The 26,259-nt window shown below is 42.5% G+C and overlaps 3 protein-coding genes across 8 annotated transcripts in view; 2 read left to right on the forward strand and 1 right to left on the reverse strand.

Annotated features, from left to right (window-relative positions):
• The window catches only part of MAPKAPK5 (MAPK activated protein kinase 5), a 29,880-nt gene extending 16,650 nt beyond the window's left edge, over positions 1–13,230 (forward strand). For 2 of the 3 annotated variants that reach the window (XM_053927806.2, XM_024567190.4), the window contains 7 exons: positions 591–671; positions 2,664–2,851; positions 6,657–6,777; positions 9,023–9,153; positions 9,395–9,516; positions 10,762–10,866; positions 12,777–13,230. In XM_053927806.2, the coding sequence (XP_053783781.1) occupies positions 591–671; positions 2,664–2,851; positions 6,657–6,777; positions 9,023–9,153; positions 9,395–9,516; positions 10,762–10,866; positions 12,777–12,871 (843 nt within the window). In that variant the 3' untranslated portion in view covers positions 12,872–13,230. The remainder of the gene's footprint in view (positions 1–590; positions 672–2,663; positions 2,852–6,656; positions 6,778–9,022; positions 9,154–9,394; positions 9,517–10,761; positions 10,867–12,776) is intronic. The other variant, XM_053927805.2, reaches the window with a different exon arrangement.
• TMEM116 (transmembrane protein 116) overlaps positions 1–26,259 on the reverse strand; it is a 116,633-nt gene that overhangs the window by 16,107 nt on the left and 74,267 nt on the right. The window contains exons 11-12 of one of the 4 annotated variants that reach the window (XM_071221875.1): positions 11,159–11,195; positions 10,786–10,890 (exon numbers count right to left, since the gene is read on the reverse strand). The exons of 2 other annotated variants lie outside the window; for them this stretch is intronic. In XM_071221875.1, coding sequence (XP_071077976.1) covers positions 10,880–10,890; positions 11,159–11,195 — 48 coding nt within the window. In that variant the 3' untranslated portion in view covers positions 10,786–10,879. Of the gene's footprint in view, positions 1–10,785; positions 11,196–26,259 lie in introns of those variants that run through there. One more of the 4 variants, XM_071221874.1, reaches the window with a different exon arrangement.
• LOC112310464 (disintegrin and metalloproteinase domain-containing protein 1-like) lies at positions 15,539–20,372 on the forward strand. The gene has a single exon (XM_053927801.2). It carries the CDS (start codon positions 17,161–17,163, stop codon positions 20,083–20,085), a length of 2,925 nt encoding a protein of 974 aa, XP_053783776.1. The 5' UTR covers positions 15,539–17,160; the 3' UTR covers positions 20,086–20,372.

Here is a 26,259-nt window from a genome sequence, read left to right on the forward strand (position 1 = left end):
CAATGGGTCCTGGTGTTGAGGATGAAGCACACCAGCACAGAGCTGCAGCATCCTGTCCCTGTGCAAGGAACCATGTGGGGTGTGCCGATCTTGTTCCCCCAGGAGGCCCACTGCACAGAATAGTGGCGAGCTTGCCATGATGATGGCCAGGGGATAAACAAGATGGGATATAGATGGCAGTGGTTATCTCCTTGGAGCATTAGTACCCAGACCGATATGACTGGTATAGTCCTGATGGCAACAAGTACTTGGAACCTGATCTGCTGGCCAGCACTGGTCTGCTTTTACAATGCGTAAGCATGAGGGGCATCTCCAGGAAAAAGTCAGTGATCTCAGATGCCTCGATGGGTAGGAAGACAAGATAAATCTCCGGGGACCTGATATTGATGTTCTTGACCTGGGTAAACACTGATAAATTGACAGTTGTAAGAGGGGGACAAAATGTTTTTGGGAGTATGGTGTTTGTATGGAGTTTTTTTGATTGTTGACTGTCAGTGTTTACCCTTTGTAGCCTTCCAGCAGTCTGTCTCAAGTTGTGTGTCTTTGGTGTGATTTTCAGTAAATTGTTCTCTTTGGTCTGACTCTGACAGGTACTAGAGGCACAGAGAAGGCATCAGAAGGAGAAATCTGGCATCATACCTACCTCGCCAACACCCTACACTTACAATAAGGTAGGGGATGAAATATTTATCCTTATTCCTCAGGGCAGCCTCTCCTCTGTGAGGTGTTTGTGGCCCTCTGGGAATGTGGCTAATTCCATTTTTATCCCTTATTATCCCTCTGCAAAAGGCTGGAAGCAGCCACACATGTATTTGGAGTTTAAGTTTTTGTCTGATGAAATATGAAATAAGATTCTTATCAATTGAGCTTTTGCAGCAGGAACCAAGGGCTATGTGGTCACTATAGGTTATTTATTTGGCTAGCTGTACAGGCCAGTAACCACATTTAAAAGACTGGGTTGTCTTTAATTTACTTGTTAAAATCTTCTCTGCATGAATGGAATGGATTCCTGCATGATATATTATTTCACAGTATTTCTTTTCCTTCTCTTTCTGTTCCATTTTGTGAATCTGATGGTGCTCATGAATTAGCATATTCATCAGAATTACACTCAGATGAGTAACATTTTGAAAGTATAAACAGTTCATGTTACTTTTGAATGTGCCTATATGTTGGTCTAGATATAAACTTTATATTGGCAACTAAATGAATACTGAATGCTACATTGGCAAATAATTTTTAGTTTTAGGTTTTCTTTCTTTCTTTCTTTTTTCTTTACAGAGAGAGAGAGAGGAAGGGAGAGAGAGAACATCAATTTGTTGTTTCACTTATTTAGGCCTTTATTGGTTGTTTCTTGTTTATCCCCTGACCGAGGATTGAACCCACAACCTGGGCATGTTAGGATGACATTCTAACCAACTGAGCTACCTGGCCAGGGCTGGCAAATAAGTTTTAATAAAAATATGTAATAAGATGTAATTAAAATTTTGAAAATTAAATACATCAACCTTAATTGAAAACATAAAAAAAGGAGTAGGCCAGGAGACTCGCTCTGGTTCTACCACTATTTAGTTGTGTGACGTTCGTTAGGTCACTCAGTTTGTTCGACTTTTGACAGATGATGACCTTACAGATGACAAGATCTTTGTAGTATCAGTTTCCTCATGTGTCAAGTGAGGGATTTGAAGCATTTTTAATATTCCTTTTTACCTCTATAATTTTATAATGTGTTCTACAGCATGGGTCACATCATCTACGAACATCCATTATGGGTGAGAGTACCTGAGCCGCCCCATTTTCCAGGCTTCCCTCAGAGCCTCTGGGCATGAGGAAAAGCATGTGACCAGAGTGGTGGGCTCCTTGGGCCCCTTTCTCAGGTGAATGCTGCTTTTGTCTTGCAACGCAGAGAGGCTTAAACTGAAGCCTCTGAGGACTCAGTTTCCAAGATAGGTGGAGCTGCATTTAACTAAAATAGGAGTCCTTTATTATTATTATTAAGTATGCCTTTCTTTATTAAAAATCATACTGTGACTCCAGGCAATGGAGTCACATTAATACCTATAGACATGGTAGTTGGTGGCACTTTTCTTCCTTTCAAAAGTGTCTTCCCCAAGACTGGTGTATGGTGTTGCAAATGGGCACAGTGGGTCCTTGTGGCCAAAGGAACACTTTTAGATCACCTGTTTTCCCCTCCAGTGCCTCTCCTTGATTTGTGTCAAACAGCTTTGGGCTTTTACAAAACGACTTGTGCTATATCATGGGGTTAGCCTACCTGTGTCTTACCTGCTTTATTCCTGCACTGTTACCCTGCCCAGGTTGACAGAGTACATGTTTTACAACCAGCTGGCTTCTAACTATTACTCTTTCTGGCTGGGGACAAAGTATCCTACATCTGTACCCAAGAATCAGAAGGTAGCTTGAGCCTAAGCAGTGAGAATAAAAGCGATTGTTTATTTTACCCCAGACCTTGAATGCTGGTATGTGTATATATAGTGCTGGTGGCATATAAAAATGTGGAGTGAAAGGTTAGATTTCCTGAAACTTTTCCAGCCTCTGTTAAGTGAGACTTGGGTTTATCAGCCTGTGTATGTCTGGGCCGGTCCTGAGGGCTTTATTTTGGAGCTGCGCCTCTGCTTGAGTGACCATTTTCTTTTTGCCTTCAGAGCTGTGACTTGTGGTCCCTGGGAGTGATCATCTATGTGATGCTGTGTGGATACCCTCCTTTTTACTCCAAACACCACAGTCGGACTATTCCAAAGGACATGCGGAGAAAGATCATGACAGGCAGTTTTGAGTTTCCAGAGGAAGAGTGGAGCCAGATCTCAGAGATGGCCAAAGATGTCGTGAGGAAGTAAGTCCCTAGGTCACTGGGTGGGGAGGCTGAGGAGGCCTTAAGGTGGTGGAGCACAAGGGAATATTGAGTAGAAAAAAGTCATTTGTTTGTTTCCCAGACATGTTCCTTCCTGTTTAGCATCACAGAAACTTATCCCTGGAGCCTGAGATGAGAGTTCTCAGTATCTACAACTCAGTGAGAAGGGAGCTTTGCTCCCTCCTATTGCGTTCCTTAGAATCTACCCTAGGGTTGTGAGCCCAGATCCCTCAGTAGCCAGTGTCTCTGTGAGCATTAATTCAGGACCTTAAACGAAGATCTCTACCACCCACACCCTGGCATGTGCTCTCTTGTATGTAAGCCAGTCATTTGTGATGGACATGATGCCAGGAACTGAACTGGGGGTGGTTAAGACGATGACGATGCTTTTGGCTTTTAATTCCTTGGCTGCTGTGGAAGTATGTGATTGATGGTATGGCACCTGGACCCCACTCTCTGCCCTTTTTACTGCTAGTGGTTGCTCTGACATGTATGAAGATGGGAAGGTTTAGAATTAGGGCTAATGCGTAGATGAGGGAGAGTTGCCATTCAGAGTCCTTTGGTAGCTGGAGGACTGCATAAGAAGTCAGAGCTAAGTTTGAAGTATATTTGGGTTTTTTTGCCTACATATGTGGGAGGCTTAACTGCCTAGGACTTGGGCACTGTTTTGGTATTCTTACTGCTTGGTTTTACTGAGCAATTTTCCCTTTTTTGGTTCCAGTTTCCTCATCTGTAACGTGATAAAGACAAGCATTAAAGGGCCAGTATCTGGGAACTGTCTCCTGACACTACAGCTATTTCTCTATGGGGATTATTCCCTTTCTGAAGTGAGCTTGTCTTATTGGTTAGGAGTCTGTGTATGTAAAGAGGGACTAGTTTCTAAAAACAAGTAAAAGTTTTTTTAGGATGGTGGAGGCAATGTTTAAATCTTCCCATGCTATTCCCATGCTATATTCTCAGCTACTTAACCAAAACATCAGTATCCCCTAAGTGGTTCTTTGTCACTTCTATAGAATATATTTCCTGTTCCTGGAGCAACATCGATTCTTTTATCATTAGTCCTTTCTTTAGAATCTGAAGCTGTTTGTTCAGAATGATCCAGAAGGTTGCAGAGAATATGAAAGAGCAAGTAGGCCTGTTGTCCTGACTCTGACACTTGGAATGGGAGGATACGTAGTTGGAAGAAGGTGCTGTAAATAGCCCAGGGAGGATGCTGGGGTGAGCTAGGAATTGCATCAGCATGAATGGACAAGATGTAAAGAAGTTGGATCAGAGCAATACATTAGGCTTAGAAGGAAACACCATCCCTTTTTTAGAGACTAGATGTTTAGCGCTTTTGAATGTCTCTGGAATAAAATGTTCATGTCCTGCCATATGTCCAAACATCTGAGAGTTTTATCACAAGTAGCAACCTGGGTTTTCAGAACCTCCTGACCCTTCAGCTAATTTTGTAGCCACTGTTAGCCAAAAGAGCACTGTCAGTCCATTTTGGAAATTAGAGCCCACTGTCCTAGAAACATCCATATGGAGACTTCCGACCAAGATGGAGGTATAGATAGACACACTGTGCCTCCTCACACAACGAAAAGAAGGACAACAACAATTTAAAAACAAAAAACAACCAGAACTGACAGAAAATCGAACTGTATGGAAGTCCGACAACCAAGGAGATAAAGAAGAAACATTCATCCAGACCGGTAGGAGGGGTGGAGACAGGCAGCCAGGTGGAGAGGACTCGCGGCAAGGCGGTGGCTGGCGGACCCAGTGAGGTGGTGGATTATGGAGCAGGGCAGGCAAAGCTGCAGCTGGCTGGTGAGGCAGCAGCTGGTGGACTGGGTGACAGACCCACAACCCAGGGCTCCAGCGGGGGGAAATAAAGCCTCAAACCACTGATTGAAAACACCTGTGGGGGTTGAGGCGCTAGCGGGAGAAATTCCCAGCCTCACAGGAGAGTTCGTTGGAGAGACCCACCAGGTCCCAGAACATACACAAGCCTACATACTCGGGAAGCAGCACCAGAAGGGCCCAATTTGATTGTGGGTAGCAGAGGAAGTGATTGAAAACCAGCAGGGAGTGGAGCAAGCGCCATTGCCCCCTATCAGACCCTCCCCGATATATAGCATCACAGTGCAGCAACTAGTGTTACCCCGCCCTGGTGAACACCTAAGGCTCTGGCCCTTTACGTAACAGGCGCACCAAGACAAAAAAAATGGCACAAATGAAAGAACAGATCAGAGCTCCAGAAAAAATACAACTAAGCAATGAGGAGATAGCCAACCTATCAGATGCACAGTTCAAAACACTGGGGATCAGGAAGCTCACAGAACTGGTTGAATTTGGTTGCAAATTAGATGAAAAAATGAAGGCTATGCTAAAAGAAACAAAGGAAAATGTACAGGGAACCAATAGTGATGAGAAGGAAACTGGGACTCAAATCAACGGTGTGGCCCAGAAGGAAGAAAGAAACATCCAACCAGAAAAGAATGAAGAACAAGAATTCAAAAAAAATGAGCAGAGGCTTAGGAACCTCCAGAACATCTTTAAACATTCCAACATCTGAATTATAGGGGTACCAGAAGGAGAAGAGGAAGAACAAAAAATGGAAAACTTATTTGAACAAATAATGAAGGAGAACTTCCCTAATCTGGCAAAGGAAACAGACTTCCAGGAAGTCCAGGAAGCTCAGAGAGTCCCAAAGAAGCTGGACCCAAGGAGGAACACACCAAGGCACATCATAATTACATTCCCCAAGATGAAACAGAAGGAGAGAATCTTAGAAGCAGCAAGAGAAAAGGACATAGTTACCTACAAAGGAGTTCCCAGAAGACTGTCAGCTGATTTCCCAGAAGAGACCTTACAGGCAAGAAGGGGCTGGCAAGAAGTATTCCAAGTCATGAAAGGCAAGGACCTACATCCAAGATTGCTCTATCCAGCAAAGCTTTCATTTAGAATGGAAGGGCACATAAAGTGCTTCTCAGATAAGGTCAAGTTAAAGGAATTCATCATCACCAAGCCCTTATTATATGAAATGTTAAAGGGATTTATCTAAGAAAAAGGAAGATAAAAAATATGAACAGTAAAAATGACAGCAAATCACAGTTATTAACAACCACACTGAAAACAAAAGCAAACTAAGCAAACAGCTAGAACAGGAACAGAACCATAGAAATGGAGATCACATGGAGGGTTATCAACAGGGGAGTGGGATGGGGAGAGAGGGGGGAAAGGTACAGAGAATAAGTAGCATAAATGGTAGGTAGAAAATAGACAGGGGGAGGGTAAGAATAGTATAGGAAATGTAGAAGCCAAAGAACTTACATGTATGACCCATGGACATGAACTATAGGGGGGTAATGTGGGAGGGAGGGGGTGTGCAGGATGGAGTGGAGTGAAGGGGGGGAAATGGGACAACTGTAATAGCATAATAAAATATATTTTTTTAAAAAAAGAAACATCCATATGGAGAGTCAGGGTCTCAGGAACTGTTAGCCATAGATAGGATTATCTTACTGACTAGAACTTGGTCTGAAGTATCACTGGATTAGCCTTTTCCTGCCATTTATATCTCACTTTGTGCAGGTAGAAAGGACTGCCTAAGGACACAGTGCCCTCACAGCTAGTGGTTAGGGACTACCACCCCACCCCCCACCCCACACAGATGGAAAGCCTAGACTTGTGGGCATTGGAAGAAAGTCAGAAGCTAGGTCTGGTTAGAGAAAGACCCCAGAACTTCCTGGACTTCTGGGAGCAACTGTGCATGACAGCCCTGTTGGCTTTTTCTCCACAGGCTCTTAAAGGTCAAACCAGAGGAAAGACTCACCATCGAGGGAGTATTGGACCACCCCTGGCTAAATTCAACTGAGGCCCTGGATAATGTTCTACCCTCTGCTCAACTGATGATGGATAAGGTTTTGCATGATGCTTATTTTGTTGGTGGATAAGACTCTGTTGAGAAGGAATGCTGGGACTTAAGTTAGTGAGGGGTTAAAGGCAAAACAATGCTGAGCACACTGTCTTTTCCAGAGAAACCTCTCTGGTTTCCTGAAAATCAGGATTGGAAATAAAGAGCTTCTTTACACAGAATAAAAGATCAAGGCCTGGTAAATATACACTAAGGGAACACAACACTCACAGGGATGTCTACCCTATGATCATCAGTAGGAAAAGCTGGCTGACTTCATTGATGGGAAGTCAGAGAGAGAGATGTGGGAGGGCCAGTGGTTTAGTCTTATTTCAGTCAGATGGACTTGAGAGGCCATTGTAGATTTTTGAGAAGAGGTTTATATAGGAAAGGTATTTAGGAATGGTCAGCCAGACTTGCAGACACCAACCTAGGACTTCTGCAGTGATCTAGGATCTGAAGGGCAGCTCTGGGAGCAGAGAAGTAGAGATGAATGACTGTGCTCAATACTTTGGAAGGCAAGTTTCTACAATTTATGATGATTGACTAGATATAAGGGGACAGTGGGTGGCATATCAAGTGGTACCATTGCCAAATAGAAGGAAATCAGGGACAAGGCTGGTTTGAGTGAAGGGAGTCCTTTAGATTTTAGGAAGTTGTTTCAAGTGGTAGATGGACACTCGAATGAATGAAATGTGTGGTCTAGAATCGGCATGGCTGAGAGGCAAAGGCACAGACTTGAGTGTTACCGACTTGAAAGTAATGGGGTTGAAGTGTGATGATGCATAAGTGAATAGGAAAAGAGAATGCTAAGACCTTCCTTAGTTTCCTTGGAATATGGGAGAGAAAGGAGAGCGGGAAGGAGCAGAGCTCTCTGCCATCTCTGATTTGTGTATGGTTATCTTTCTGGTTTAAATGTGCCCAGCAGTGCAAAAACAGTTCGGTCAGTTCAAAATCCAAAGGGGTTACTTAGATCCTGCGGTTGTCAGTACACGGGGATTACAACGTAGCTTTCTTCAAGATCTTGGAAATGAAGAAATAATTGCCTTCAGGAGTTACTTTAAAATTAACACTAAATGAAGCCAGGTATAGATATGCAGAATCTTCTTAATGAGAAAGAGTGGCTCCTAGACCTATTAGGTGAAACTTTAACAAGACAATGTATCCCTATTTTTATAGAATGATGTGGTCATGATGTGGATTGGTTAACTTTGGAAGGACAGAAAAGTGGCCACATAGGCAGATGTAGAATAGTGGCCATCTAAGGCCTACCTAGAAGGTGGAGCCTGAATTCACACCCTTGAGCTGTTCCCCTCTTTCTGGTTGGGCCATCACTGGTGAAGAGACCAGCGTGAGGGTCCCAAATGGTGTAGCCAGGGCCAGCTATTACAGTTCCTGTAAATGAGTTTGAACTCTTCCTGATTTAAAAGCGTGCTTACCAAGGAACTACTTTTTTAAATGGTCAGATTTGATTGTTGAAAGTCAAACAATAGAGATACATAAAATGAAAAGCAAAAAGTTCCCTTTCATTTCTTTCCTCAGTCTCGCCCCTCAGAAGTGAGGTCACCTGTGGCTTCATGTGTCATCCTGATCTTTTTCTGGGGAGACACACACACACTCAAGAGTTTGCCTTTTGTTTTTAAGTACAAAAATGGGATCAGATCGTCTCATTCTTACAAAGCCTCCTATTGAGTTATTTGCCTTCCTTCCTTGGTCTTCCCATAGTGAGAGCACGTTCTGGTCATAAAGACAGGCTTCAAGAGTTCTACATTTCCCGACAGTTATTTCTTATTATAAATTAATTGGCCTAGAGATCAGTTCTTGAGCTCCTGTCATGTGCACTGGGTGAAACGGTTGGGGTTCTGAGCCATTAGGCTGAGGTGCGTATCTTCACTGTGGGGGCAGTCTGGGAGGCTCCTCGAACAGTAGCCTGCCAGCCTTTTTCTTGACGTACATGTATGTCTCTCTTTACACTTGCCCTTGCCAATTACTGTGAGCCTGAGCCTTGTTAGTATTTCTTACTTGCATTTCTGTTCCCCCTGCAGGAGAGAAGGGCTGGTATTCCCTGGCCCTGCCGATGCATGGGGAAGAATCCTCTCCCTGCTTTACCAAAATTTGTGTGTGGCCAGCATAAGAGGGAAATTGCCTTCCTAGTTCTTTGAGCTCCTTCCTACTCTCTTAGATTGGGATTTCTTAGATTTCTAGGTACTCAGAAATGAATGTGAAAAGCTGATGAAAGTGTTTGCATTCAGGCGGTGGTTGCAGGAATCCAGCAGGCGCATGCAGAACAGTTGGCCAACATGCGAATCCAGGATCTGAAAGTCAGCCTCAAACCCCTGCACTCTGTGAACAACCCCATTCTGAGGAAGAGGAAATTACTCGGGTAACTGGGCTTATATCATCTCTTCTCCATGGTTGGTGTGGCTGAGCCAGGGATCTGCCCATTTTCTGCCTCTTAAGAGGGTGGAAACTATAGGTTTTTTAAATAGCATCAGAAGTTGGAGATACTCTATAGTGAATTATTTATTGGAAAAATCTGTTGCTTTATGTTTAGAGTTAATACCAGTTGAGAGTTGGGTTTTGGGGTCTCACCTTGTTATTACCTCTCTCCCAAACTTTTAAAGCACCAAGCCAAAGGATGATGTTTACATCCATGATCGTGAGAATGGAGCTGAGGATTCAAATGTTGCCTTGGAAAAGCTCCGAGATGTGATTGCTCAGTGTATTCTCCCCCAGGCTGGTAAAGGTCACACTGTTTATCAATGCTCTGTGTGTGTACGTGTGTATATGTGCATGTGCATGCGTGCACATGACAATAGGAGTGGTTTAAGATTGTTTCATCTTTGTGTATAAGAAAATAAGTACATTATATAAATTAGTCTGTCCCTACTCAAAAGAGTGGGTGGTGGGAAGTCAGAAATGTGTTAAGGTCTACCCTTCCTCTGGTTTTCTGTGCCATTTCTTTTTCTTTCTTTCTTTCTTTTTTTTTTAGATTTTATTTATTTTTTAGAGAGAGAGGGTAAGGGAGGGAGAGAAATACTGATGTGTGGTTGCCTCTCTTGCACCCCCAACTGGGGACCTGGCCCACAATCCAGGCATGTGCCCTGACTGGGAATGAACCACCGACCCTTTAGTTCTCAGGTCAGCACTCAATCCACTGAGCCTTATCAGCCAGGACAGGGTGACATTTCTAATTTGAGTTTAATTGCCAGTGTCCAATGCAGCATGTAATTTTGTATTTTCTTAGTTTATTAATGATGGCATGAGATGGAGAATGTGGACAGGGTTGAGATCAGTTTGGGAAGGTCAGACATCATTTCCAGAGCCCTTAGAGTACAATGCTTTATTAACTTGTGAATATAAAAATACCCGCCAAGTTCAGAAGTGGGCCCTGCTGCTACTAGTGTCATGGGCAGAGGGTGACTTACACATGGATTCTTTTGAGAGCTTGCTTTTGGTATGTTACTTCTCCACTCAGTGGGATGTGATGGGCTTTTCTCAATAGATGAAAGAGATCCTTTAAGTAGTAGGCCAGAAAACTGTTGGGTTGACCTGTCTTCCTAGATTCCTTGCATTTTAAGAGAACTCACGCAGTGTACTCAGATAGTCTTCCCAAAGTAAGAAATGAGCTTAGGAGACAGCAGGTAGCCCACTCAGCCTTTTTCTTCCTCCATCTCTTGGTCTATTAGGTTAACCAGAGACCTAACCTGTTTTTTGCTCAGCAGTAGAGTCTGACACTGCCTACTTCCCATCCTCCAATGCAAAGACTCTGGAGCCATCAGAGGATTTGTGTTAGGCTGTAATAGTAGAAGAGTTCAAAGACCAGAAGTGGTCTCTATGTAATGTAGAGACTAGCAGGAATGGCAGTGTCTGGTAGAGTGCACCTTCAATCATCACTTCTCAACAAAGTTGAACATCATGTCCTTCCATCTCTGACACTAAAATCCCATGATGCTGCAGGGAAACTCAACTTCTTCATCTTTATCAATAGGAGAAAATGAAGATGAAAAGCTGAATGAAGTAATGCAAGAGGCTTGGAAGTATAACCGGGAATGCAAACTCCTAAGAGATACTCTGCAGAGCTTCAGCTGGAATGGTAGGAGCCTTAATTACTCATTCCCTGGGAATACAGAGAAGTCATTATGTTTTATCTCTGGGGGCTGAGTGAAGCTATTTTTAAGTGAAGTGAGGCTGAAGAGTGAGTGGAATATTATGGAACCAGGGTTAGCCCTACATTAACTGCCCTGGCATATCTGTACATCTGGCCCTTTCACTTGTTTTCCAGAGTTAAAATAAATTATGTATTGCAGATTCAACACTATAAACCCCCACCATATACCACTTGGGCAAAAAAAAACCCCAGAGATCTCAGAATTCCTCCCACATACCTTGGCTGTTCACCAGGTCATTCAGGAGCAGTATACTCTAAAGGATAGAAAGAAAGCAAAATACAGGTAGTCCACCCTGCTGATCTGCTTAGCTTAGAGAAGATCTGTTTCACTAAAGAGTAGAGAAATTGCCAAATCTGCTCCTTGTGAACATTTTTTCCCTAGGCAAGCAAGATAGAGGTATATTTCTTGAACTACTTTTCATATTTTCTTTCTAGTTTAGCAGTCTAAACTAGATTAAAGTTCCAGGATGCTCATCCTGGAGATTAGCTTACCTGGGATTTTCAAAAAAAGTTTTTGAAATATCAATACAGAGAAGAGATCACATTTGAACTATGTATTGTTGGTGCATTTTTATGAAGGGAACACTTCCCTATAACCAGCCCCTAGAACATGTAGTGGAACACGGACCCTCTTCTACTCACTGCCTTCCTCCCGCAAGGGTAATTAATCAGGATCTTGATTGCTGGAGCTATGTATTAGTTTTGCCTGATTTTGTATTTTATATAAATGGAATCAGAGAAGTCTGTGTTCTTTGTGTCTGGCTTTCAGTTAACATTGTATTTGTGAGATTCAGCCTGTTGTATGTAGCAACAAATCATTCTCATTATATATATGTGTGTGTATATATATTCTTAATATATATTTCTGTATATACACAGGGGTGGGCAAAAGTAGATTTATAGTTGTAATGTGAAACAGTTTATTCTTATGTCATTTCTATATTATTGTATCATTTATTTACATTATGCTTTTTCTTATTGTTATTATTTCATATCCTTACTTATGATTTATCTTTTAGGTAATGATAGCTGGTAATTTAACCTACTTTTGCCCACCCCTGTGTGTGTGTGTGTGTGTGTGTGTGTATTTATGTATATATATAAAGGACTTCTATGAATGCTCTTGTATATATCTTTTGAAGAATATTTTGATGAATTCATTTCTCTTACCTCTTACATATCTAGGATGGGAAGTGCTGGTTCTTGGGGATATTCATTTGTTTGGCTTTAGTGGGTACTGATACAAGTTTTCCAAAGTGGTTGTACCGATTGATACTTCCACTAGCAGTGTTTGAGGGTTCTAGTTACTCTGCCTCCACACAAACACTTGCTATTATATATTTTTTTATTTTAGTCATTCTGGTTAGTACAGAGCAGTATTGCAGTGTCATTTTACTTTGCTTTTGCCTGATGATTGATGCACTTTAGCACTTTTAAAGTGTTTATTGGCCATTTAGATTTCCTCTTTTGTGAAGTGCCTATTTTACCAATTTTTCTGTTGACTTACATCTTTCTCATAGTGTGCTCTTTATACATTCTAGATATGAGTCCTTTGTCAGACACACATATTTATAAAGATCTTCCTCTTCATGGTTTCCTTCTGTGCTGTTGTAGTGAACATTGGATTTTTACAATTTTACTGCCAGGTTAATGGAACTGCTCAATTGCACAATGTGGGGTCCAAACTGCTTTTGATCAGTATTGGGGATGAATTTGACACTCCCTTGGTGGGGGTGAATTTGACACTAGTAAGGTGTACCTTACTGGATTCCTGTCAGGAATCTATCTCCTCCCAAACAGTTTGGAGATTGACCTTTTTCTTTCTTGGGTTTCAGGTCGTGGATTCACAGATAAAGTAGATCGACTCAAACTGGCAGAAATTGTGAAGCAAGTGATAGAAGAACAAACCATGTCCCATGACTCCCAATAATGACAGCTTCAGACTTTGTTTTTTTACAATTTGAAAAACTGTTCTTTAATGTATAAAGTAATTTTTATGTAAATTAATAAATCATAATTTCATTTCCACATTGCTTAAAGATGCTGTATAGATTTAGATATGGTATTTACTAATAGTGTAGTTCATTTGTTTTTAAGAAAAGCTCAGTTTCTAGAGATATACTATTCCTTTAGGACTATTTAGTCATGTTTGTAAGATGACAGATGATATTGTCAAGCAAGATTGTTTTATTTGTAATAAAGTATATAAAAACCACTTGTCAGCGGTAGACAAAGACCAACTATACTGATCTTTCTGCTTAGTAAACAGTTGAAGCAGATACTGTGGAATTTGGTTCGATTGCCCTGTGTATTTACTTTCTGCACTATTGGTAGATTAGCTCTGGTGCCAAGAAATGTCTATGGATCCGTGATGCAGACTGCCTGCTGACACTCACAGGACACCAGCGCCCTTGGTGGGAGAGGCAGGAAGCTAAGCCTTCATTTCTGTTGTCCCTAATTCCCAAGAGAAAAGTGGTATAACACTTTTTTTGGTCACGTTTGTTAAAAGGTATTGGTGTGATTCTTAAATCTAATGGATTCTCTTTTGAGTTTATTCTTTTCATGCTTAATCAAAGTTTCAGTTTCCCTTCCCCTGAGATCCAACTTTGTCCTCTCCTTTCTGGCAGCCCTTTCCAGTTCCATTGTGTCTTATTTTCTTTCCCTGTTCTTCTGGCCCTCTTATGGGATGATTTTTCTGAGAAAGTTGTATTTCATGAAAAATGGACTCCTAGATTAGCATCCAAGAAGGTTCAGGGTTTTTTTCTCTTCAAGCTGCCATTTTTCTATGTAATATTTCTGCCCGGGTTTCATGTTGGCATCCCCTGGGCTGCATATATTTTGTTCTGCCGCCTTGATTTTCAAGAAGCATGCTTCTGGCTGAGTTCAGCTGTTTGAATGGAAAACAAGGCTGGATGCTTTCCTGTTTTTTTGTTTTTGTTTTTTTTTTTTTTTGCAAAGGGTTTCCATAACAAACCATGTTTATTTAATTATTTTTAAGCTGTTTTTGGTGGGTACCTGTGTTGGTAAATAGAAGAACTAATAGGCAAACTCCAGTTTGCAAAGCAGAGGAAAAAGGATCAGTAGGCTCAAATACTCAGTTTTTACCCGTCACATTCTCATCAATCAAAATCCATCCCACAGAGCTAACTTATTTTCCGACTCTTCCATTTTGCTGATATGTCATCGAGGTGACATTTGGTTAGTATGCCCCAAATATGTGTGTTAGTATGGGAATATATGATAATACAAATTATCTTTGAAGAATTGCTTTTTTACATTGGTTCCCTTTTATCTTGGAGAATTTGTAACTCAGGTATTTTTTGAGGCATGATCCACTAATATTAGGTGACTGATAACTGTTATAAATGGATACCCTGTAAGGAGCATTCAGTACTTTTAAACATGCCAAAAATTTAAGAGGCAGCAGAAAAAATGTTTTCTTATTTACTGACCAGAAAACTGAGCTAAAAGTTGAATTGAGGGTTGAATTACGTTATTCTATTTTTTAGTGAAATGCATTCTTACAAATCACTTCTTGCAATCAGGAAAAACTGCACTTGTTTCTAGAGTAATTGACTGCTTGTTGTTTTTCTTATCTTAAGGCAGAGGTTCAGTAGTCACTGGGGATAGAAGGTAGTCATTAACTATGTTACTCTCTTTCTTCAGAGTAACTTTCTGGCATGCCAAGTCTACCATTAACTTCTCAGGTTTGTTGTTTAAGTATCTTCTAATGGTTTAGGATGGTTTCATTCCTTCAGTGTGTGATGAATTTTAGGCATGATGGAGTAATGGAATCCAAAATGATGGTCCTGTTTATCTGAGCAGCAGTTGTCCATGTGTCAGTTGTCTCAGATGGAATGAATCTGACACCCCAAATGTGCACTGTTTCCAGACATGCCCAAAAGAACCCCAGGCTGGAAGTTTGTGAATACCCTGCAGGATGCTCCAGCTGTTGTAACTCAAAAGTGGGTCCTACCCTGGACAGAGGTCCTTGACAGAACAGTAGCTCCCAAAGGACTCAGCAGTGTTAGATCTTTAAAATGGAGTTTTCTACGTGGAGTGAGACTGTAGGCCAGTAACAAGTACTGCCTTAACAAACCAGTCAGGTTCACTAATAAAGCAAAATTTGCACGTAACTGGAAGTGAGACAAAATCATCCTTGTCTCTTTTGGCCTGCCTCTCTTAATGCCTAAACCTGCAGCAAATTCACATTGTAAGAACAGTTCTTGTAGGCAGGAGGTTAGAGTCTCCAGTTTTACCACATGATTTGCTAACCTCTGCTTACTAAAGCCATTATTTATCACTCAAATACCTTTAGACATTACCATAGTTATAAATCTGCTTGATGTAAAAACAACTTGTATATCTTTCTAGCTAATATATTGTATAAGAATAGGAGACTATCTGTCAGAAATTTATCATTGGAAACATTGATAGGAGGAACTACTTTTGAAAAAGTTTTGTATTTATTTGAGAAAGAACAAGTTGAAGAAATTATTGGTTGAAGAAAAAGTCAAATGATTTAAATCAGATCATGTGTATGAATGCTTGTGTGTATGTTATTTATTGAAAATGTTTCAATTTGAGAACTGGAAAATTATTGGATATTTAATTTTAATTATATTTTTATTTATTTAAAAAGTAGAGGTTTTCTTTCATTGTTGATTTAATTCTTTAATTACACAAAATGAATTACCCTAATTTCCCCTGCCTGTTTTGGTTAAGATACAGGGAAACATGTTAAATCTGATAATTTCTAAATTATATATCATTTATATATATAAATATATAAATTATATATAATTACTATATAACTAAGAGGCTTTCCTCTTATATAAACTACAAGGGAAAAAGAAATCCAGCTAGAAATCATTGTCCCTTTTTTGCTGTAGATGTTTAAAATGGTTTGTGATATGACTAAATTTTCTTGCTGGATGCTAATGATAAATTTTATCATCTATATTAGGAATTAAATATTAACTGGGGATAGCTAATGAGTTGATTTGCTGTCATGCTCATATCTGAGATCTTGTGGTATCATATCGTTCCTTCATGAATTAGATAAGGTAGCTCCCCATTGTTTAGTGTTACACTTGTACTCATAACCGTTATTTTATATTGTAAATATTTGACTTAATACAAATTATTTTTATGCAAGGTAAAAGATGTAGAGTCTTATTTTACTTCATCTTAAAATACACAGGAAAATAACAGGGCAAGGGATGTGATAGAGCTCCCACCCCAACTTTTTCCTTTTAAATCTTTACTGTTGAATATATCAGGAAATCAACATTAAAACCAAATCTGAGGATTTCTGCAGAGATTACAGTTCAATTTTAATTACAAAAGCGAAGAAATCTTTTAAAATGTCTTACAGAGTTCACTTTTACTTTCTTGATGAAATGGTCTGTAAACTGGTTAATAATCAGTTTGTTCTTATGTTGGGACAGTTGGGAGAAGTTGAACTTTGATCCCAGTCACTTATAACACCTCCATGGTGAAACTGAGCTCATTTCATTTAATACTTAGTATGTTTCTGTGTTAGGAAAACATCTTAGAAGAGAGAAATTATGTTTATATGCTGATATAAAATGTCAAAATTCATGTTATGAACAAAGGCTAATGGAGGTAGAATTGTGCATCTACATACGATTTTTCTTGAATTAAAGGAAAAAATGGATACTGACAAAGAAGGGTTGGACTGATAAACAGTTCCCTGAGTTACAATAGAAATGAGGAAAAGAGGTAGTAGGCAACAGAGAACTTTGTCCTGCTCATAGATCCCCAAAGAACCCCTGTCCCCTCCCCCCAACCTCCTGGCAGAATGTTGGGTTTCAAAGAATGAGCAGATTAACGGATATCAAGGAGTCCTGTGGCCTCCGCTAAGGATAAGGATAATTGGTCAGAGTTAGAGTACTGGCTGAATCATCACAGACCTTCTACTTGATATATCTCTCTGTGAGGGGTAAGGGAACTTAGCCAAGGAGACTTAAAGCTGTTGCTGTTTGAACGAAGTCATATAATAAGGAAACTACTGAATATCAAGAGAGAAGCAAGAATACAACACAGCCTCAAAGTCTGTTAAGACTCAGAGTTGGACAGCAGTTACCCATAAGAGAACCATCATAGATCTGAGTCTCCAAGGTTTAATATGCCAGGGACAGCAGCTGCTGATGACTATAGGCCCAGTATCATCAACTGATTCACTAGCGCCATGTCATGGCCGCCTCTGGGAGAGATTCTGCCCCTATACGGCCTTCTCTATGGAGAAACCAAGTGGCCTTGAAAGAGGGTAAGATAAATTTTCAGATTTGGGCAGAGCAGAAGAGGGACTTGAGGCTGGGGATAGTGCCAATATCTTCATGTGTCAGGTTGGGAATTGTAGTGTTTTTGGTGATTTTTCTGCCAAGTATGTACTGTGCCCTGGGATCAGTACACTACTCTTCCTATGAAATAGTGACCCCCGAGGCTCTGACAGTTGAGGGAAGGGAAGGCCCAGTGGAAAAGGTATCTTATGTGATATTTATGCAGGGCCAGAAACAGCTGATCCACCTGAAGGTGAAGAGAGACCATTTTGTCAGTAACTTTCCAGTCTTCTGCTACCACAATGGCGTCCTGGGACAAGAAAGGCCTTTCATCTCACATGACTGTCACTATGAAGGCCACATAGAAGGAGTCCCGGGGTCTTTTGTTTCTGTCAACACCTGTTCAGGCCTCAGGGGCATCCTGATTAAGGAGGGACGGTCCTATGGCATTGAGCCCATGGACTCTTCCAAACAGTTTGCACACGTGCTGTACACCATGGCACATCAAGCTCGAGTCTCCTGCAGTGTCACTTCCAAAGACAGCCAAGTGGTGTCCACCAGCCAGCGACAAGGGAGCAGGAAGCCTGGCAGTCTACAGGCGCTGTCCTACGTGTGGTCACACGCCAAGTACGTGGAGATGTTTGTTGTGGTCAACAACCAGCGGTTCCAAATGTGGGGCAGTAACGTCAGTGAGACAGTCCAGAGCGTGATGGACATCATCGCCCTGGCCAACAGCTTCACCAGGGGGATAAACACAGAGGTGGTGCTGGCCGGGATGGAGATTTGGACCGAGGGGGACCCCATAGAGGTCCCAGCGGACCTGCAAGTTGCACTCAGGAATTTCAACAGCTGGAGACAAGAGAAGCTCCTCCATCGTGTGAAGCATGACGTTGCCCACATGATTGTTGGGCAGCATCCTGAACGGGGTATGGGGCAGGCATTTCTCAATGGTGCCTGTTCCACAGGCTTTGCAGCGGCTGTTGAATCCTTCCATCATGAAGACGTCCTCCTGTTTGCAGCGCTCATGGTCCACGAGCTTGGGCACAACTTGGGTATTCAGCATGACCACTCGGCCTGCATTTGTAAAGACAAACGCTTCTGCCTCATGTATGAAAATATCACTAAAGAAAGTGGCTTCAGCAACTGCAGCTCTGACTACTTCTACCGGTTCCTGCAGCAACACAAAGGGGCCTGCCTATTTAACAACCCTCAGCACAAAGGCCGCTTGCGGAGGGATTCCTACTGCGGAAATGGTGTGATGGAGGGCGAGGAGCAGTGTGACTGTGGTTCTGCCTGTTACAGTCACCCGTGCTGTGACCAGACATGTAGACTGAAGGGGAATGCAGATTGTAGTGATGGACTCTGCTGTTTTGGTTGCCGATTGAGAAATAAGGGATTCGTGTGCCGTTCTGCTTCGGGAGAGTGTGACCTCCCAGAGTACTGTGATGGTACCTCTGCAGAGTGTCCTGCAGACAGCTATAAGCAAGATGGTACAGCGTGTGATAGACTTCACTACTGCGTTGGGGGTCGGTGTAGGAACCCTAATAGTCAATGCTCAGATCTATACGGGTACCCTGCCCAGTCTGCCCCCGAAAACTGTTATATTTCAATAAACAGCAAAGGGAACAGGTTTGGAAACTGTGGCCGTCCCACCTCAGCAAGGTCAAGATACGTTAAGTGTTTTGATGATAATATATTTTGTGGGAAAATTGTATGTACAAATATTAAATGGATCCCATCAATCAAACTCCATCACACAGTGATCCAGATTCCTCATGAAAACGACTTCTGCTGGAGCATGGATGCCTATAACGTTACTGATATCCCTGATGATGGGGATGTGCACCCCGGCACTCCTTGTGCCCCAAACAAAGTCTGCATGAATTACTCCTGCACTGATTATGCTGCGCTCAACTATGACTGCGATCCAGCGAGAATGTGTAGTGGGAGAGGGGTCTGTAACAACTTAAGGCACTGCCATTGTGAGGCTGGCTATGCCCCCCCTGACTGCAAATCCATAGGCAATGGGGGTAGTGTGGACAGTGGTCCCCCTGGCAAACCAGATGATGAAAATCTAAGTGCAGATGGAAGTGGCCATCCTGCTAAACGTAAGACTGAAATTCAAAAGACTGGCCTTATAATTTACATATTCCCTTCATTTCTTTTATTAACATTGATAGTATTACTGTGTTGCATTAGCCTTAAATCTGGAATTGAGTCAGTAGAGACCCCAGGTGCCTCAACAGAATTGAGTTCAGAGGAAAGCACCATTTCAGAGACAATCCTATCAGTGGAGCCACAAATGGAATCAAATGTGGATATAGAGCAGGCACCCCTACCAGAAGAGGCCCCTGCAACAGAGGAGGTCCCCCAACCAGAACAGTATCAACCATCAGAGGCCCTCGAACCAGAGCAGGCCCCCCCACCAGAGGCTCCCCCACCACAGCAGGTGGAGGACCTCCCACCAGAGGCCCCCAAACCAGAGCCTTCCCCACAGGAGGCCCCCCCACCAGAGGCCCCCCCACCAGAGGCCCCCCCACCAGAGGCCCCCCCACCAGAGGCCCCGCCACCAGAGGCTCTGCCACCAGAGGCCCCACCACCAGAGGCCCCACCACCAGAGGCCCTGCCACCAGAGGCCCCGCCGCCATCAGAGGCCCTGCCACCAGAGGCCCCGCCGCCATCAGAGGCCCCGCCACCAGAGGCCCCGCCATCAGAGGCCCTGCCACCTGAGGCCCCACCACCTGAGGTCCTGCCACCTGAGGCCCCGCCATCAGAGGCTCCCCTACCTGAGGCCCCGCCACAGACTGCCCCACCAGAGCCTGCACCAGATGAAGGATAGAAATAACCAAAGGCAAAAGAGTAGTGAAGGAAGAAGCCAAATAATATCAAATACCTCAAGCACTGAGTAGGAATGAGAGGCTTAGAAAGGCAAAGATGAAGTGAGAATTGATGGCTCCAGTGGCACTCACAGGACTATACAGTCTACAGAAACATGCATGTGAGAAGAGAGAACTGCTTTAAATATTCTAGAAATTTGATTATATATTTATATATGTAATCATACATGAAATATTCTATATTTTTGCTTTGCCTATTTCATAAAGCTGCTTAAGCTTTTCTCATGGATCATTGCTATCAATTGTCTCATTTCATTTAGACCACTTTTTGACCTGAAATTACTTTTCAGGGCATACTATCTTCTGTCTGCATTGTTTAATATAACATATTAATGTACCTATAGTACTATCACAGGATTATTCAACCCAGTGACAACAATGCATTATTTTAGGAACATTATCCACTGAGTACTCTGATTTGCCCTAACCATTTCTATTCATGAAAGAGATAATTTAAAATTAATTAACTAATTAATTTAAAAACCCTGTTATTTTCAGATGCAGCATCATCTCAGGCTCCATGGGACTTTCTGGAAAGGGCTGTATCTAATCCAGGGTGGTTGATTAGCTGGGTCTGGGTGGATGAGGCAGGGTTGGACAATTGAGGCAAGTGCTGATATTATATTTGAGGTATTTGTTTTTTCCTTATTTTTAAAAAATTCTATATTGAAGTAGATATTTTATCTACTGACAACTCATAGGAATGTTTCTGATACAGGTAAGAATACTTTCATATGGTAGTTATTTGTTAAGAGAACACAAAGTACATGCAATAATATTACCCATTCTGTGACAGATACTGCTAAATAGACACTTTACATTCATTGTCTTAATATATTTAATTATCCCATTTACACTATGAAACTTTCATCTTGTACATGAGGAAACCGAGACCAAAAAGTTTTGCTCTAGAGGTAGCAAGGGGTGGAACCTGCATCCTGCCACAGGTATGACTGAATGTATGTTCTCTACTGTCTCATGAGCCTTTTCCTTCAGTAAAAGAGCAAAAAAAAAGGGACCCAGGGTCCTGGCCAGGTAGCTCAGTTGGTTAGAGTATTGTCCTGATATGCCAGGGATACAGGTTTGACCTCCAGTCAGGGCATATACAAGAATCAACCAGTGAATGCCTAAATGAGTGGAACAACAAATCGGTGTTTCTCTCTCTCTTTCACCCTACTCTCTGGAAAGAAAAAAGTGACATGGAAGACATTCGGTATGTCCTTACTTTCCCAGACCATGGCTTTTCCCTCGTTGACTTTAATGAAACAAAAGCCTTACAAATGGGTGCTGATCTCTATCATGAACTGACCACATTGCGAAGCCATTATTGGTGAAAGTGACTTTTTCCCCATTACATTCTGACATCATGGAGTGGTGGGTTTGTATCTTGTTTAGCTCTGAGGGCCCAGTCAATTGTGAGTGCTTGGTCAACGACCAAGTGAAGGATTTAAGCAGAGCCAACCTTACGACAGGAAGGTAATCTCTACGGATGCCACTTGCTAGGTCCTACGCATGGTACAACAAAAGCCTGGCTCAGGTGCAGTGTTGCCACAGGTCAAATCTCAGGAAAGTTCCTGAACATCAGTCTCTGACAATCCGTGTGCTGAAACCCTCTTCTAACTGCCCATCCTAGGTAAGCAGGAAAGAGCAAACAAAAGAAAAATAAAACCTGGTTTCTGCTTTCAAGAAGCTAATGTTAATTACTTTTGGCGAAACAAAACTAAACTTCAGAGCAAAACTGAAAATCAAGGCTTCAAGCCTTCAGTTATATAAGTTTCCAAGTTACAAAATCTGCTGGTTACCAAATCTCACAATGTTGTATGCCAGAAGATCAAGATTCATGGGGAAAACACACTATTAGTTAGTCATCATCTGAGAGCTTTGAGAACAAGGGTAAAAATGGGTAACTGAGGGCCTACAAGTCTAAAGTTGTCATTAGAGACTTTTGAAAAAGATGTGGAGGAAAAAGATGTGAAGTGCCAAGAAGCACTTCAGTGGAGAACAGGAGGGGTGACCTCCCTGACTGCAGGTACATGCTTGGGTGACTAAAATCTAATCACTATCACATATTTTCAAAACTTAGCAAATATAAGGGAATCATGATTTAGGTACAGGGTAATCATGCTTAGCTAATTTTTAAAAAATCCTTACTCAATGATATGTTACTGGTTTTAGAGAGAAAGGAAGGAAAGGAGGGAGAGCAGGAGAGGGAGAGAGAGAGAAACATTGATGTGAGAGAGAAACATCCATTGGTTGCCCCCTGTACGTGTTCTGACTGGGAATCGAACCCACAACCCATTGGGGTATAGGACAACACTCCAATCAACTGAGCCACCTGGACAGGGCTCATGCTTAGCTAATGTAATGGCATTTTTTAAGGACCAAAAGTCAGGTAGATAATTGGGAATCAATTAAATAAAACCTACATAGGATCTCACAATATTTGACAAAACTTACAAAAATTTAGCAAATCTATAAGTTGTATAGGCTTTTAAATTTATCGGTGCTGCCCTTATGATTGACCCTCAGGTGTACAAAACCAGGCTAGAAGCAGGGAACAGCTCTTTAAATGAATGTTCTGTGAAAAAGTGACAAAAAATCGGACAGATTTAAACATGGTAAGGTGAATCTTAAAAAGTGTGGGATCCCCAAACCCCAGGGGTTGACAGTAGAAGCTCTTTAGGATAGACTATAGGAGGAAAGTAACCAATTTTAATGTGGGCAGGAGAGAGAAGACAGGGTACTTGGGTCTGAAAGCTCCAGGTTCATGGTTCAGTGTTCTGCATTTTGTGTGACTGCCTCTATGAAGTGCAACTCTTTCCCTGATTCCTCTTCCCATTATGTCGGGGGGACCCAGAAGGATGCTTACTTATAGGTTCTGAGTATCTGTTCATAGTCACTCATGACCCAGCCTGCTGCTGGCCCAGGAATTCTGACAGTGGCTGCTTGCCTTCCCTGGGTGGCCACTGCCCTCTCTGTGTTCCCTCAGGCCAGTAGAGACCCAGGCCCTTCCCTTAAATCCCCAAAGGACAGCCAAGCCCAGGTTCTAGATTTTTATACAGATTTTTTTGGGGGGAGGGTGTACAGAAATTACAATGTGGAAAAGAACAAATTTGGATTTTGCCAGTATTACTACCCCTGGAGTCCAGGGGTCATGGCCCTCCCTGGGAGGCTGGGACAGATCCTCTTTCTTTGGATGGCCCAACCTGACATCTTTTCTTGTCCATTAGGACATGCTTTTAGGATATCCTCCTAATTTGCAGTCAAACTCCACTCACTTCTCTGGGACTCACTTGAAGGAAAAATAAGATTTATGTTAAACACAGGTGCATTATCAACCTCACAGGAATGTTGGAATTTCACCTAATAAAGTTGCAAAATTTAAAAAAACACATTGAAATTAAAAAAATTTTTTTTAAAGATTTTATTTATTTTTAGAGAGAGGAGAAGGGAGAAAGAGATGGAGAGAAAAATCAATGTGTAGTTGCCTCTCATGCACCCCCTACCAGGGACCTGGCCCACAACCTGGGTATGTGCCCTGATTGGGAATCAAACTGGTGACCCTTTGCTTCACAGTCTGGAGCTCAATCCACAGAGCCACCCCAGCCAGGGCAAAATTTAAAAAAAAATTAATTTATTGATTTTATGTATGGGGGTGGGGGTGGAGAGAGAGAGAGAGAGGTGTTTGTTTTTCCACTTACATGCATTTATGCACTCATTGGTTGATTCTTGTATGTGGCCTGACCAAGTATCAGACCTGCAATCTTGGCACATCAGAATGACCCTCTAACCAATGGAGCTACACGGCCAAGGCCTAAAAACTTCTTGTGTGTATACACTTAATTTCAGAATAGAGCTTTGGTGTTCCCAGTGAGCATATGTGCACACTGACATGTTTGCCTGCTTCGAGACATTAAGCTTTACATATTTTTTGAACTACAGAAGAATTTTAAAAATATCCAATACCACTTTTATTATTTAATAAAATTATGGAAGTCTTGCATATAGGATATGAAGGTCTTGAATCAATTTGGGAATGACATAGTCATAGTGGCTCTTCTCACAGTTAGAAAATGTTAAAAATTATTTAAGAAGAGAACATAAGAGGTAGGCTCATGACTGACCAAGTGCTCACAACCTCATGGCCTGTTTCATTGCTGTCATCTAACCGGCCTGACCAGCAAAACGCAGGAAGAGGGAGGTACATTTTGAGACCATGAATGTGACACTCGTCAGCATAGTTGTGGGTTTTTCTAGGGACATTTTCAGCCCTTCAGGGAAGGCATGAAGCAAGCACATACACGTAACATACAACGGATGAGACCTCCCAGCACCCTTACCTGGGAGTCATTTATTCATTCAATAAGTAAATCTATTGTACTTTATCGCATCTTGAACCTGGGCATAAAAAGATGAACAAACAGAAGAGGGCACTGGACACATGGAAGTCATTTTCTGACACAGGGGAGACTTTTAGGAGACCTAGTCTTCAACTGGCATAATCTTAGGACACCAATATGCCAGGGCCATCCAGAGAAGAGTGTTAGGCCTGGAGTTGCCAGCCAATGTGCCCACGAAAATCACACATAAGAAAAGGCTTCCCTGTTGGCATCTCCCACACACATTTTTGGACAATGTTATAAACAGAACTTGAGAGACTGAATTTAGATGATGTTAAAAGATAAGAGGGCTTCTGGTCAAGATGGCAACGTAGGCAGACATGGCTCACCTTTTTGCACAACCACATCAAATTACAAGTAAAATATAGAACAACAATCACTTAGGAATGTCAGAAATCTAGCTGAATGGAAGTCTAAGAATGACGAAATAGAGTTGAATGGAAGTCTGACAACTAAGGAATTGACGCAACCACATCCATCCAGACTGGTAGGAGGGGCATGGATGCGGAACAGGCTGGCCCCACACCCATGGGGATAAAATTCGGGAGGGATATCTCAGGAGTGAGGAGTCCTAGTCCCATACCAGGCCCCAGAGCCCAGGATTCCAGTGTCAGGAACATAAGTCCCCACAAATTCTGGCTGTGAAAATCCAGCAGGGATTGAGTCAGTGGAGGAGGCTGCTGGAGCCCTAAGCAGTTCCCTTGGGGAACCCAAACACGGACTCACCTACTCAGACTCACTGACTTCCTCTGAGCTCCAGCACTGGGTGGCAGCCTGAAGGGTACCAGTGGTACACAGGGAGGGACTGTCTGGCATTACCATGAGCAGAGGCCATTGTCCCTCTGATAAGCCCTCCCCATACAGAGCCACTAGGCTGGTGCCATATCCGAGACTCCATCAACCAGGCTAACACTGTGTGACCCACCTTGGAGATCACAGAGGCTCTACCCCACCCAATTTATAGGCCCAGCCAAGCTGCTTTTCCAAAAGAATGGCTGGTCTTGGCTCCTAACTCCTATCAAACAAGCAACAGCTGGCTTCAGTGAGCCCTAGAGGCAGCCAGATGTGAGTCACAGCTTGGCTTCACCTAGGAATCCCCAAGCCCAACACAAGTAGCAGCCATCTCAGATTGCTTTATAGTTCAGGCAAGGTGCCCCAGGCAAAACACAGGTGGGGGCTGACCTTGGCTTAAACCACTCAGGAAACCCTAGGGCCAACACACCCAGTGGACAGCAACAGACAACATCAGAGCATGACGACCCTGCGCCTACACAGCTGATCCTTCACGGAGGGTGGAGATTGGTGGTCAGTGGTCACAGCCAGTCCTTGCAGCTGACTGGCCTGGGTAAATCCCTCCCATCAATCTGCCAACAGCAACCAAGGCTCATCTGCAAGAGGGTGTACTCAGCAGACACAAAGGGTGGACCTTGAGTACTCAGCTTGGGTGATAGGGGAGGCTGAGCCACTGGACCCTACAGGACATCTACTATATTGGGCCACTACCAAGACACAGAGTCAAAGAAGCTCTACTTAACACACAGAAATAAACACAGGGAGGCTGCCAAAATGAGGAGACAAAGAAACATGGCCCAAATGAAAGAACAGATCAAAACTCCAGAAAAAGAGCTAAACAAAATGGAGATAAGCACTCTATCAGATGCAGAGTTCAAAACACTGTTTATAAAGATGCTCAAGGAACTTAGTGAGGACCTCAGC

Source organism: Desmodus rotundus, chromosome 7 (assembly GCF_022682495.2).
Source record: "Desmodus rotundus isolate HL8 chromosome 7, HLdesRot8A.1, whole genome shotgun sequence".
In the NCBI taxonomy this organism is placed as follows: Eukaryota; Metazoa; Chordata; class Mammalia; order Chiroptera; family Phyllostomidae; genus Desmodus; species Desmodus rotundus.